Raw genomic sequence first — 14,765 nt, forward strand, 5'->3', positions numbered from 1 at the left:
AGGGTTTCCTGACATCAGTGGGGGAACATCTGGAATTTTTGAGGTTGGTGGGCAGCCATCAGGGTTTCCTGACACCAGTGGAGAAATATCTGGAGTGACTGAGCTTAGTGGACTGTCCTCTGGGCAACCAGATGTCAGTGGAGAAGCATCTGGAGTTCTTTATGGTGGTGGCCAACCATTTGGCATAACTGACCTGAGTGGAGAAACATCTGGGGTCCCTGATCTCAGTGGACAGCCATCAGGGTTGCCAGGGTTCAGTGGAACAACACCTGGAATCCCTGACCTGGTTTCTAGTGTTGTGAGTAGTGGTGAATCTTCTGGTATTACATTTGTGGACACCAGTTTGGTTGAAGTAACCCCTACTACATTTAAAGAAGAAGAAGGCTTAGGATCTGTGGAACTCAGTGGCTTCCCTTCCAGGGAAGCAGATCTGTCAGGCACATCTGGGATAGTGGATGTCAGTGGACAATCTTCTGGAACAATCGATTTCAGTGGGTTTACCTCCCAGGCTCCAGAATTCAGTGGCCTACCACATGAAGTAGCTGAGGTCAGTGGAGAAGCCTCTGGAGCTGAGACTGGGAGCAGCCTGCCCTCAGGAGCATATGATGGCAGTGGACTTCCATCTGGTTCCCCCACTGTCTCTCTTGTAGACAGAACTTTGGTGGAATCTGTAACCCAGGCTCCAACAGCTCAAGAAGCAGGAGAAGGACCTTCAGGCATTTTGGAACTCAGTGGTGCCCACTCTGGAGCACCAGACATGTCTGGAGACCATTCTGGATTTTTGGACCTAAGTGGGCTGCAGTCCGGGCTGTTAGAACCAAGTGGAGAGCCACCAAGTATTCCATATTTTAGTGGGGACTTTTCCAGCACCACCGATGAAAGCGGAGACTCCTCTGCAGCCACTGGCACCAGTGGGGAGGCCTCAGGGCTTCCAGAAGTTACTTTAATCACTTCTGAGTTCATAGAGGGTGTTACTGAACCTACTGTTTCCCAAGAACTTGGCCAAAGACCCCCTGTGACACACAAACCCCAGCTTTTTGAGTTCAGTGGAGAAGCCTCTGTGTCTGGGGACATTAGTGGAGCTACACCAACGATCTCCAGTTCTAGGATAGAAGAGTCATCAGTCCCAGAATCCAGCAGTGAGATACCTGCCTATCCTGAGGCTGAGGTGGGGGCATCTGCTACCCCCGAGGCTAGTGGAGAAGCTTCTGGCTCCCCCAATCTGAGTAAAACCACGTCTGCCTTCCATGAAGCTGATCTGGAGAGAGCCTCGGGCCTGGGGGTGAGTGGCAGCACTTCGACCTTTCAGGAAGGCCCCACGGAGGGGTCGGCTGCCCCGGAAGTGAGTGGAAAATCAACCACCACCTACAATGCAGGCACAGAGGCATCGGGCTTGCCTTTAGCCACTCCCATGGCTTCTGGGGACAGGACTGAAATCAGTGGAGACCTGTCTGGTCACACCTCAGGCCCGGATGTTGTCATCAGCACCAGTGTCCCAGAGTTCGAGTGGACCCAGCAGACCCAGCGCCCTGCAGAGGCGCAGCTAGAAATTGAGTCCTCAAGCCCTTTGTACTCAGGAGAAGAGACCCAAACAGCCAAAACAGCCACCTCCCCAACAGACACGTCCATCCCAACCTCTCCAGAAGGGACAGGTGAATCAGTGTCAACCATTGCAGGTATTGTTGATTTTTTTTTTTTTTTCTCTCTTTTGAATGTGCTCAGGTAGTTCAGACTGTAGTCAACTATAGCATAGTAGGAGACAGTGTAGCATTAAGGTTCCAATCACAGCTCCACCAGAGATTAGCTGTGCAGCCTCAGGCAAGATTCTTAACCTCTCTGAGCCTCATCTATAAAATGGGACTTGTACCAGGGAAGATTAAATAGAATATAAATGTAGATAAAGCAAGCGCCTAGCATCGTACTTTGCACACAGTGCACACTTATAAAGATTGTTATCGTTACAGTGGGGTTACATCACGTGAGCATTTACATGTGAATTAAACTATCTGTACTTGGCACAGGGAGGGACAAGAATGACTGCTGAGATAGTGCCAGAAATTGTTACACATCCTGCTCCGAGTGAGCATGTGACGAGAGAGTGAATCTGCTGGTGACATTTTGTGTCCAAATATCTCTTTTGTGAAGGGTTAAAACCTGCCCTGTGTTCCCACCCACATCCCAGCACAAAAGGATATCATAAATTGTCTCACCTGGATGTAATCCTAGCACCAAGCTCCAGGCACCAGTAGCAGAATTTTCTCAGATTTTTGCTTTGGGATTCCTGGTACTTCCCTTTGTGCTGAGAAAGTTTTCAAAATTTGAAAGACCTCCCAGATGCTGTGGACCAGGTGCCCAGGAGGGACAGAGTACCCAGAAACATGCTGACCCAAAGCCTCATGGACTGAGGGGACCTTGTGCCCTAACTGCAAATTCTCAGGGCTGTGCTGGCACCCAGATGGCTGTGTTCTTGATGCTCCACCTCTCCCCTGGGGGTTGCAGCCCCCGCCAGGTCCTGTGCTGAGGAGCCCTGTGGCGCTGGGACCTGCCAGGAGACGGAGGGACATGTCATATGCCTGTGCCCCCCTGGTCACACTGGCGAGCACTGCAACATAGGTAAGACCCTCAATCGACTGTGGGGGATGAGGGCAGGGGCACTAGATGGACTCCTTCATCCCAAGAAGGGACCCCAGGTGGGAGGAGGTGACCAAGGTCAACTGAGGCTTCTCAGACTGGGAAGGAGAGGTGCACAATGAACTGTTGTGGGTAGAAGCCACAGGATAAACATGGCTCATCTTTCTAGAGCATCTAGTCCAGATGATGGCTTAGGAGAAAAAAGTCAAGTTAAATAATTAAGCTTGTAAGTAGTTTTATGTCAAGCCAATGACTATTTTATGAGTAGAATGCAAAATGTGCTTGAATTTTGAAGATAAAACTTGAGACTTCAAAGAAAGCTTGGGGTGAGTAGCGGGGATAGCTGATCGCACCCCTCCGTCCCTAGGAGGGAATCTCTGAGGGAGCCGTCTTCCTTCATGCAGAGTGAACCCCACCAGGCACCCCCTGCAGTCTGGTGGGGTTTGAGTCCCTTCTTGCCTGAAGGAAACACCACAGACAGAGCTTGTCACCCCAGCATGGGGATTCAGGGGCACCCTTCCCCTGGGCACCCCCTGCTCTGGAGCATCTGTTTGTCCTTAGCCATGAGTCAAGCAGCTCGTGGGATGGGTGAGGAGCCTGGGGACCCTCTGATTGGAGGCGGCCCCCAAAACAAGATTAGAATCCACCTCTCATCCCGTGGACATGTGCAAAGCCTGTGGCCACGGTGCCATTTCATCTCTTCTACATCACCACCCTTGAAGGAGGAAATGCCTGGTTACCTCCAAGCTCATATTCTTGGGTTAACTGTCTCCACTGCCCCAATGCCCTCATCCCCAGCCTCTCTCCTAAGTCAGGAATCAGAGACCCAGGGTCTTTCATAAAAGGGCTTCATTCCTAGGACACATGCAAACATGGAAAAATGAATCTTGGGGAAAAAACTACTACCAGGTGAACCATGTCAGGCAACTGTCCTCCACAGCCTTACATCATTCCCAAAGAAAGATTCCGTGTTTGTATATATTAATGTATGAAAATTAACGCATCATTATGTACCATATACTCATATAATATAAATATACTGTACACTTAGCATTTACACAGTAAAATATATGTATAAACATATATATTTATATATTTATTTGATTTTATATATATATATATATATATATATATATATATATATATATATATATATATATATATATATATATATATATATATATATATTAAACAGGTTAGGGTAGATAACTGCTCACTCTTTCCCCCATTGGGGTCAGCCTCTGCCCACGTGTGGGGGCCAGAACCTGAGAACACTGTGGGCCTCCAAGGCCAGAGAGGGTGAATTATGCAAGGAAGGTCCTGGCCTTACTGCCAAGGGAGCAATTACCACAGGGCTGTAGTGACCCTAGGGACTATAGCTGTACCCCTGTTGGGTGACTCCATTCTTGGCAATTCCTTCCTAACCTGACTCTTGAAGCAAAAATGTGACACTGGTATCAGAAGTCACAGCAAGGCTGGTGTCCTCAGCATTCCTTAACTATTCTGTAAGGACAGCCTTTCTCTGATTATGTATATTTCCAAAGGACTTTCTTCCCCACAATTTCTTCAAGACAGCTCTGTGAGCAGCTTGGTAATTACCCCCACACGAAACTGGAACACAGAGAAGTTAAGTAATTTGCTTAACTGTCGAAACTGGAACACAGAGAAGTTAAGTAATTTGCTTAACTGTCGAGTGAGCTGAATCAAAGATTGAGGTTTGAATTCACTTAACATAATGGGCTAAACAAGAAACTCCCTCTTTAACATAATAACCAGCTGCTGGTCTCAAAGAACTGAAGCCAGCCTCCTGGGGAGCCAGACTGGAGAGTGGCTGTAGAATCTCAGTTGCTCTGATTCAGCACAGCCCAGCCCTCACTTTCCTCATTTATAAATAGGGGTCAATGTAAGTAGTTCTCAGCTTTGAAAAAGTATGATGCCTGGGACCGACCCCCATGGATCTGATTGAAATGGTTCTGTGGCCTTGGCATTACGGTTTTTTAACTGACTCCAATGTGCAGCCACACATTGGAGGGTTGAGAACCACTGCTGTAAGGATTAGGATCGTCTGTGTACATCTGGCCAGAAGATGCATTTAATAAAAATTGGTTCCCTCCCCCATCACTCACTCCACTGGTTAGGCAAAGCTTTAGCATCTCCAAAGAGCAAGTGAGGAGGATCAGCCCAGCACAAAACCTGGGGTCTCATTCCCCGTGACCTTATTTATCCCTGGGGTCCCAAGTCACTCCTGTTCAGTTTCACTCAAGGCTCACATGCTTGCAAAAGTGCATACGGCAGATGGTCCTCAGTCACCGTTTTCTTACCACCAGAACCAGGAAACACAAGTTGTTAAAAAGAGCATACATAGGCCATACATAGTATTATGCAGGATTATTCCCGGGCACTATTTGAATACTCAGGGAAGACTTCTTCCTCATAAAGGGGGTCAGAGACTGTATTTAGTTCTAAAAGAAAACTTATGAAAAATTACTTCACCTTATTTAGTTGGTATTCCATAAACAAGTTCTGATAAATTATTAATCAGTACTTTTGACTTCAAAATAAACATCTGTTGAATGAATACTTAGATTCTTTAGCAATTAAAAGCAGGACTAGTCTATTCTGATCCACTTAAAAAGCAATAGTGTATTCCCCACCTCCATTATTAATTCCCAGCACCCGTGGGAATTAATCCTAGCTCTGAAGTTTTACTCCTAGTGCTGCTTAGAATTACCTGGGGTGCTCTTAAGAGGCATCGTGCCTGGGTCCCACCCTGAGATATTCTGATTCAATTAGTTTGGAGAGGGACTCTGGCATTGGTATTTTTAAGCAATCTTTAAATTAAAAAAAGAAAAAGAAAAAATTTAACTACCCCAATGATTCTAACTTGCAGCCAAGGTTGAAAAATATTTGTTCTAACCAGATCTCACATCCAATTTCCAGTCATCACTGGTGCTATGTGAACTTCTCTTAACTTCTCACTTAGAAGGGTATAAACTTAAAACTTTATCAACCTCCTTTCTATTTTACTGCCATTTGTCACTTTCTAGGTTTGGAGCTTCTTGGGGGGGATGGGGATTGGTTGGTCTATAAGGGATCCAAACCCTTAACGTTGGTGTTATCAGCACCATGCTCTAACCAATTAAGCTAACCTGCCAACCCTAAGGGAGATGTTTGAATTTCAGAGAAACCTTTATCACTGGGAAAGAAATGCTTTCTTTCTTTTTTTTTTTTTTTAGAGATGCTTTCAAAGCAAGTGAAAATACAATGGGCCGGCCCATGGCTCACTTGGGAGAGTGGGGTGCTGATAACACCAAGGCCACAGGTTCGGATCCTATATAGGGATGGCCGGTTAGCTCACTAGCTGAGCGTGGTGCTTACACCAAGCCAAGGGTTAAGACCCCCTTACCGGTTGTCTTTGAAAAAAAAAAAAAAGTGAAAATATGAAAATACAAATTCCACCTTCTTGACTTAACAGAAACTTCATGGGAATTTAACAGGCAACTAACTAAATTTAAAAACCAGGATATTAAAGTTACATTCAAGATAAAAGACTTGAAATAGTATAAATAATGATAGCATACTTTTTAATGATGTTTATTTTAAAAGCAAATTGAAACTGACAAGTACACTCCTATAATCCTTCTCTCAATTCTCTAACAGACCCAACCCAGAAAGTCAGTGCATCTGCTCTGGTCTGTCCATCCTGATTGATCCCAGGTCTTTGCAGGGTGCACAGCATACAATGAATTAAGAAATTTTCTCTATACTTCTGGAGGGGATTTTCCCCCACCCTTGTCCGGTAAAGTTATGTTCAGAGTTCCGCATACAGCTGCACAGGTTGTGCACTAAACAACTTGAAGAGCGCCATTCATGTCACAGTCTTTATGAGTGGGAATACCTTTAGTTGAGTATCACTTGAGCAAAATCACCTGCAGTCACTCTTCATTCAACATTTTCTGTGAGCAAATAAACTCTTACTCACCTGGAGGTCCTGGGCTCTGACCCAGGCGAAAACCGGACAAGACTTATTCAAGGTGGAGACCTGAGGTCTCCAATTCAGACACCAAAGTGGTTATTTGTAAGTGACTCTACTCCCCTAGCCTTCACCAGGGTCTCTCAGTTACCTTCTCCCCTAAGTTAGAAATATTGCTGGAGGGCCTTGTTCAGGAACAAACCAACCCTTTTGGTTATAGTAGTGGGAAGAGGACCCTGAGAGTCCTGACATTCTCCAGAGTTCCTGCTCAATGACTACAGGAGAGCCCTTGGTGGCTGCAGCAGAAATGGTAATGAGGTGCTGAGAGTCCAAGACCCCAGTGTCTCTCTCCCTCCATGGGACAGAGGCCCAACTTCCAGTATCGTTTCCTGACTCCCTCCTCCATCTCTTCCCATCTGTCTGCCCCACTTTCCAGCCTGGGCAAGTCACTTCACTTGTTTCCTTACCTGTAAATGGCATAATGATGTCCATGCCACCAGGCTGTTGGGAGGATAATGTATGTGTGAGTCAGCATCTGGCTCAGAGAAGGTTCTTGATAGTTACTAGTACTCTCCCTTTCCTCTCTTCCTTCATGAAGCCACCACATTGCCCAAGGCCCTTCCCCCCTCCACCTGCTAACACCTTGTCTGGGACCCCCACTCTACGCTCACAGCAGAGCCTAGCCCGATGCCTCCCTTGGTTCCAGAAGCCAAGACATGTCCCAAGTGCCCTTCACAGAAAGAGGTGGGCAATGTGGGGCCAGAGTGGCTCTTCCAGCCAGAAGAAGAGGAAATGGGGTGCCACTGGCCTGAGTGGCTAATCAGAACACCCCACTACAGAAGATGCTGGCTCAGCCTCTGTAAACTGCCTCTTGTGGCATCCACAGGTTCTCAGATCTTCAGGATGTGGCTCTTCCTTTCCTCCTCACCTGTGAATCCTGGGCCTTGCAAAAAAAAAAAAAAAAACAGCCCAGGAACTGGTTCCTTCAGTCCATGCAGTCTTCTCAGGGAGTACCCTGGCCAAACACAGCAGGAAAGCAACACTGCCCTGGGCCCTCAGGCAGCCTGGGGGTTGAGGTGCAATAAGGCTCTGGGACAACAGGAAGCCCCCTGGCCTGAGCTCCCTCGGGGCCTCCCACCTTTCCCGCCCTCTCCCCCATGGGTTGGTCAGAGGCCCCAGGGTGGATATCTGGCTCCTCTCCCCAGAGGCCATTCCTGTCCCCTGCTCTGTACAACTGCTTTAGCGCCTACATTTGCTTAATTCCCCTTGCCCAGTGCTTCCCATCTCCCATAATGATGCTAATGGATAAAAGAGAACAAACAGTTGCTTTCCTGGAGCAGGAGAGCCATCCCAGCTTCCGCTCCGCCAACTGGCCTGGCCTATTGCTGCTACTGCTGCTGCTGGGAATCCTGGTGCATGCTGGGACTCCGAGTGCATGCCGGGATTTCAGTCGTTTCCGCCATGCATTTTGGTTTTGCTTGGAACAGTTCCAAACTTGGAACTGTTGGTTTCTAGTCCATGGTGTGCGTACCCTGACATGAAGTTAAGGACTTCGTGGGAAGAGAGAGATGCCCGAGAACTGGAGATTAGGAGCTTCATGGAATGAGATGTCTGAAATGGGATTTGGGGGCCACCATTACACTAACCCAGCTCTGGCCTAGAAGATGTTTACTGTGCTCTAGCATGAGAATCCAGAGGAAAGAGCTTTTGCCATTTTTTTAGAGGATTGAGTTTAAAGTCTGTTCTGCTCTTACGGGAGGCAAGAACTAAGTCCTGTAACATATTTAGGACTCTGAGGTCCTATTCCCCAAACAGGGCTTAGCTGCTCACGTGGAGACCATCTATAGACAGGTCATCAGATCCTCAAGGTTATATGAATACAGCTGCATCTTCAAACCACATATGGGGCCCCATAAGCCAGTGGAACCTACTCATTGCAGAATTGTATTAATCTCCTGGCAAGAGGAGCTTCATAATACCTTTTGTCATGTTCCCAGGAAGGAAACTCAGAAAAAAAACAGTAGGAGCCTTTGGAGTACAGATATGAAGAGAGCAGAAGAGATCCGCTAGGTCTTCTTACTTCTCAGAAAGATGCAGAAAGACCAGATTAGGAGATTCAGTTCTCACCTTGCCTACCTGACGAAAATTTGAAAGATTCTGGCTTCATTTTTACCTGATAATAAAGAATCGTATTTACTGAAAACAAAGATATCTACAACCCAAAAGTCTAACGAGTCTCATGCAAATATTCCATGCTGCCAATTTCTCATGGACCTATACTCTGCAGTCCACTTCTAGGTTGTTCATTCTAGTACTGCACGGCCTTGCCCTCTTTCCTTGGTTCATAACTACAGAGGAAGCCAGGAAAAGAAAGAACTCTAACCAAGCTTCAAGAACGTGACTTCCAGTATCTTCGTTCACCACCATGTTCTTAGCCGGTTCAGATCTCATGACTTCCTGAAATATTCATAAGAGAAGGTGTCTTGGAGGAACTACATGTTCACTCTCACAAAAGGCATTTGGTTGCAGAAGTACCAGATCTTTTCAGCCCACTGAGAAACCTGGCTCCAGTGCTCCAAGCTTGCCAATCAAGAATCACACACATCCAAGAAAAAACACTTGTCTGGATCTTTGGTTCAGCTCTCTAAGATGGCGGCAGCAGCAGCAGCAGCAATTCTTAGGAAAACCAGCCAGTCCCCTCCCAGGGCTCTGGAGAGCAGCAGGGCTGGCCACCCATAAGGAGGCCACAGTTCTTGCGAGGCTGGAGTTGACGGCAGGAGTCCTAATGGTGGCCCTTGGTTTCTTGCAGACATTGATGAGTGCCTCTCAAGCCCTTGTCTGAATGGAGCCACCTGCGTGGATGCCATCGACTCTTTCACATGCTTATGCCTTCCCAGCTACGGAGGGGACCTGTGTGAGATTGGTACGGCCGTCTTGGCTTCAGCTAATGTTACTAATTGCTGCACCCCCTCCTCCTCCCTCACCCTCCCCTCCTAACCACAGGCTCTAGGCCCTGGCTGGGGCCCCCAAGGTCGATCCAGACAGCCATTCCAGGGGCCACAACTGAGAAGTCTGCCCCTCTGATTCCTGCTCTTTCTCCTACTCTTTCCCTTGAACACCCTCCTGTGGGGCATCGGCTGATCTGACCTCAGGATGATGTGCAGGCCGGGCCAGCCTGCTCTTTGGAAGGTGGGGCTCTGGTTACCTCTAAAACACCTAATCTTTTCCGGGGCTTTCAAACCTGTTGATGCCACCACCGAGGTCAGTGCACACATCACACTGAGAGGGCGGACCTGATTCCGTGCATTTGTCTTGAAGGAAGCTACAGGGTGGGAGTAATTGGTTCTCACTCTGATGACAGCCACAGATCTTACCAGTGTGGTCATGAGCATGTGTCTGCCTGATGTATTATACATGGGACCTTTTGTGGCCCCTCTATGGCCCTGGGAGCCACCGTGCCATGCTGCTGAGCTGCCTACCTATTCTCCTGGGCAAGAGCTGTGGTTTGTCTGCCTGAGAGCTCCTGTGTCACCAGCATGCTCAAGTCATGCATGAGCAGGGAGTGCTGCATGTCACCTTCTCTTCATCACCACCGTGACAGCTGCCATGTCAATGCCATGCTAGACCGTGCTTTCTTCCTCCTTCCCTTGCGCAAGGCAAAGGCTGGCTAGAGAGAACAGTGTCCTGCTACAAGGGGCAGAGTCTGAGTTTCCTCTCTTGGGCCTTACCAACCCTTCCACTTGTGCACCTAGGCTGGGCTGCAAGCTCTGCCAAGGGAGCTATGTGCCAAGAACCCTCCCAGGGCCAGACTGAACCCCCAGCTCTCTTGCCTTTGGTGCCTCCTAGTCCCCCACCCCCACCCCCAGCCTCCTGACATCAGGGGCTTCCAGCTCAGAAAAGGAGAGATGGAACTTTTGGACGCTCATAGCAATGGCCCACACAGAAATGGAAGTGTGCAGGGGCTCAAAACCCTTTTCAATGAACTCTCAAGTTGGATACCCAGAAACTTCCTGAAAGCCGCTGAAACTCCTGGGATGTCTCCCTTTCGTCTTACACAGTGTGGGGAGGTGGTTTTGGATTGCACATTCCTTGGAGGCACTGCCAAGGTTACAGACTGGTAGCGGAACTTAAGGCTTCTGGAAGAAAAGGCCTGGATACCCCTCCTCCCCTGCAGCCTCCGATCCTCCATCCTCACCCCAAGCCTTCAAAGAATTGGTTCATGGGGTCTTGGCTGGGATGAGAGTGGAGAGCTGCAAGGATTTTCTCCCCAGGATACCAAAACATTTGCCACAGGGGAGAAGGGTGTGGAACAATCATGCAGACAACAGCTCTTGGGCTCCAGCCTGGGAAAGTGGACTCTGCTGGGACAGAGGCAGGGCCCTCCCTGGGCTCTGCGGCCTGATGGAGCAGAGAGATGGTGCTGGAGCCACTCAGCTGAGCCAGGGCCTGGGCGCCCAGCTAGGCAGAGTCACATCTCTTCTCCCCTCCCAATCCTGAGCACTCACCACCCCACAGGTGCCTTGTGCCTTGACCATGTCCCTGCTGCTGCTTCCAGCCTTCCTGGAATTCCATTTCTGTTTTCCAGAGCCTCCATCCTGCATGATCCCGCCCCCCTCCCAGAGCAGCTGCACCCTCCAGCTCTGCCTGCCCAGCTCAGCCCTCTGGCACTGAGGTGGCCCAGGAGCTGACCACACAAGCCAGCCCCGGGAAGACGTCTCTGTCCTCCTTATGGTGCTGAGCTCTCTCTGAGGCCTCTCTGCCTCTTTCCAGAAGTTTGCCTCACCTCTTGGGGAAGGCACTGGTAGCAGGGGAACCAGAGGCCTCTTCTTCAGCTCCCCTGGCTGTTCTGCCTCTTTCTTCTCAGGCTGCCGGCCTCCTCTCCCTTCACTCTCTATCATTCCCAACTGTCTCTCCTCCAGCCTTGCCAAGCATCCACCTTGGCAGCCTAAGACTCCTTCCCTCAGGTACTGGACCTTCCTCCCTGTGACAGCCAGACTATTGGTGGCACCCAATCAAAAAGGCTGCCATACAGCTGAGGAGTTCATGTCCCTCCACTCAGCCCCAGGGCTGAGAGGCCCAATGGGAGAAGGAAGAGAGGATCTGGAAATTCCCTCTCTCCAGTGCTGTGCTGGCAGTTTAACAACCAGTTCTTGCAGAGGAAGGGGAGCCCTGATTGGCAGCATCTGCCAATTCCTGAGGTGTAAGTACTCCCACCCACTAGGACCAATTTAAAGCTACCAACGTGATGTCACTGAAGGCAGCATTGGGAAGATACACACTACCTCTTTCGATCCTGAATGTCTCTATCCAGCATGTCTCTACCCTTTTTCCCCTAAGCTGCTCCAAGAGCTCCAAACGGCCTCTTCTCCAAAAAGGAGAGCCCATTACAAATTTAGGTTTGGGAGGGGAGAAGCTCCTCCCCTCTTCCCATCTGCCACCAAAATAAATAAATAAAAAGCCAGATGACCTGGGTCATAGACCCCCAGCTGGCTGTCTTGCTCCAAGAGGCAGACTCAGCATGCTCCACTACAGCCAGCTCTGATCAATAGCCTCAGAGCTCCACATTTGCTTTGAATGAAGCAGGCTTATTTCTGCTCCTTCAGTCCCAGCCAAGCCTCTTAGGAAGGAAGCTCCAGGTCCTGTCCAGCACTGCTGGTTCCTGCTGCCTCCAGACTTCCCCAGGGTTCTGCTCTCCCTGGAGCCCCACAGAGCCTCTGAACTATGTTTTGCCTTAATCTCAGAACCTCCCACCCTCCCACCTCTTTTCATCTGGCCTGCTGAACCCTGCCAGCCCTCCAGAGCAGGCCTCAACAGGAAGAAAGCTTAGGAGGGGGTGATGGGGCGGGGGGTGAAATTGGGGAAGGACAGGGCCTGTGGCATTTCCCAGAAGGTGGGAACATGCTCAGAGGCTCTGGGGACCAGGACTTCCTGGTTTCCAACCTGAACCCCTCTCCAGCTGGGCCTCTCCCTTCCCTTGAAGGTGCAACATTTAAGGTGGGGTGACTACAGGAATCCATGCCAGGAGACTGGCAGCAACCACCACCTCCAGTCTACCTGGGCCCCTCCCTAAAGCCCCTGACCTGTGTTGCAGACCAGGAGGTATGTGAAGAAGGCTGGACCAAGTTCCAGGGCCACTGCTACCGCCACTTCCCTGACCGAGAGACCTGGGTGGATGCTGAGGGCCGGTGTCGGGAGCAGCAGTCACACCTGAGCAGCATCGTCACCCCTGAGGAGCAAGAGTTTGTCAACAGTGAGTGCAGCGGGGCCTGAGAGGAGAGCGGCCATGCAGGCAAAGGGCCTCACATCATAATTCGACAGACGTGGGCCTAGTGAGGCTGCAGGGGTGGGGGAAGGAAGGAGGGAGGGATGGGTGTCCCCACAGCCTGAGTTCCTTAGAGCAGAAGACAGAGGTCTTTGCGCTGACAGTGCTGACTGCACCCAGGACAGCCCACTGCTCGGAGTCAGCCCCAGACTAACTCTGTGGCTGTCACCTGCCCATGTCTGTTTGGAGAGGTGGTCTGGAGTGCACCCCAAACAGGCACGTGCTGAGACCCTTGAAAAGACTTAGAAGCAGGTGGCATGCTCCGAGGAGCCCACCCACCTCCTCCCCCAAATCCCCTCTGCCTCTATGAGCTCAAGTTTCTGACACCCTGAGGGTTTCCAATGCCAGGCCCAACACCCACATCCTCTCTCCAGACAATGCTCAGGACTACCAGTGGATCGGTCTGAATGACAGAACCATCGAAGGGGACTTCCGCTGGTCAGATGGACACTCCTTGGTGAGTTCTGCTGGGGGCACCGGGCACACCTGGTGATGCAGAGAAGGGGGGAGATGAAGACCCTCAGGGATAGATGCATTCAAGCCACATGCAAGCCCTCACTGAGCAGGAGCCCTTGAGGGAAGGAGGTGTGTCTCACTTACCTCCACCTCTGGGGACCAGCCCAGGCTGCACTGGTGGAGGAATGCGGGCGTGAGGTGAGGGAGGAGCCAGGAAGGACAAGGAGGGATGACAGCAAACCACCAGGAGGGATATATGGATGCTTGAGAGGGGTCCCTTGCCCACAAAGGACTCGAGTCTACACAAGGAGACAGTCAGAAAGCAGCATAGATGCCAAGTGAACAGTATGGGGAGTCAATGCCGAGGGCCTCAGAGAAGGCCTCCTGGAAGAGACAACTGTGAGAGCAATTAAATTAGAGGAAAAGGGACTCTCCTGAGCAAGGCTAAGAGGGGAAGCCTGGGGGTACTTCCCTGGCCAGCAGAGTCCCAACCTGAGAGCCCTGTTCCTCTCCAAGCAAGGGGGAGTTTATGGTCAGCCTTGTCGGCCTTTGTGGAAAAGAGTGGAATCAGCTCATGAACAGGGGCTGTGGATCCTTGGGGTTTCTGAGCTTCTGCGAAGGACCAGAGTCAGGCTGTGTGACCAGTTCCCTGGAGAAGCCATGGGTTCCACAGTGCCTAGGACAACCCTGACCTGGCTCCCAGCAGCCTTTGCCACTGCCCGATGAGCCAGAAGTTAGGCTAAAAGAGAGAGGAGATGGGGGAGAGGCTGGAGGGAAAAGAAAGTGGGGTCAGGCCAAGCCGCGCTGCCCCTGCCCTCTCCTCCCTCACCCCTCGCCCACTCCCACCTGCAGCAATTTGAGAACTGGCGCCCCAACCAGCCTGACAACTTCTTTGCCACCGGAGAGGACTGTGTGGTGATGATCTGGCATGAGAAGGGCGAGTGGAATGATGTCCCCTGCAATTACCACCTGCCCTTCACGTGTAAAAAGGGCACAGGTAAGCAGGGGCCTGGGCGGCAGTCCAGAGCAGATGGGGTCAAGACTTTCAGCCCCAGTTGAGGTTCTTGCTGTAGGATCTGAGATGGGCCCCCTTGTCTCCCTGTGGCTGGTGTCTCCTCACCTGTCCAACAAGCAAATTGGAGCTGACCTGGGGGGCCTCTCTCAGCATGGGCATCCCAGAGCCAATGGCAAGGGTAGGCTCACTCCCAGGGACCATATGCAGACACTGGGAGAGCATGAAGGTCACAGGCTAGAGGACAAGATCCCCTACTCCACACATACACACAGTCCCTTGGATATCGGCAGCAGGAAGTCACCCACCATGGCAGCTGGGTTGGAAGCTTCTCTCTTTGGGGCTCCCAAGGCCATCACTTAAAGAGTCAG

The 14,765-nt window shown here is 50.4% G+C and overlaps 1 protein-coding gene across 5 annotated transcripts in view; it reads left to right on the forward strand.

Moving 5' to 3' along the window:
• ACAN (aggrecan) overlaps positions 1-14,765 on the forward strand; it is a 34,662-nt gene that overhangs the window by 18,743 nt on the left and 1,154 nt on the right. For 2 of the 5 annotated variants that reach the window (XM_063091004.1, XM_063091005.1), the window contains exons 12-15: positions 3-1,676; positions 12,696-12,854; positions 13,301-13,383; positions 14,235-14,379. In XM_063091004.1, coding sequence (XP_062947074.1) covers positions 3-1,676; positions 12,696-12,854; positions 13,301-13,383; positions 14,235-14,379 — 2,061 coding nt within the window. Of the gene's footprint in view, positions 1-2; positions 1,677-2,499; positions 2,614-9,413; positions 9,528-12,695; positions 12,855-13,300; positions 13,384-14,234; positions 14,380-14,765 lie in introns of all 5 variants that reach the window. The other 3 variants (XM_063091001.1, XM_063091003.1, XM_063091002.1) reach the window with 3 other exon arrangements.

Source organism: Cynocephalus volans, chromosome 3, assembly GCF_027409185.1.
Source record: "Cynocephalus volans isolate mCynVol1 chromosome 3, mCynVol1.pri, whole genome shotgun sequence".
In the NCBI taxonomy this organism is placed as follows: Eukaryota; Metazoa; Chordata; class Mammalia; order Dermoptera; family Cynocephalidae; genus Cynocephalus; species Cynocephalus volans.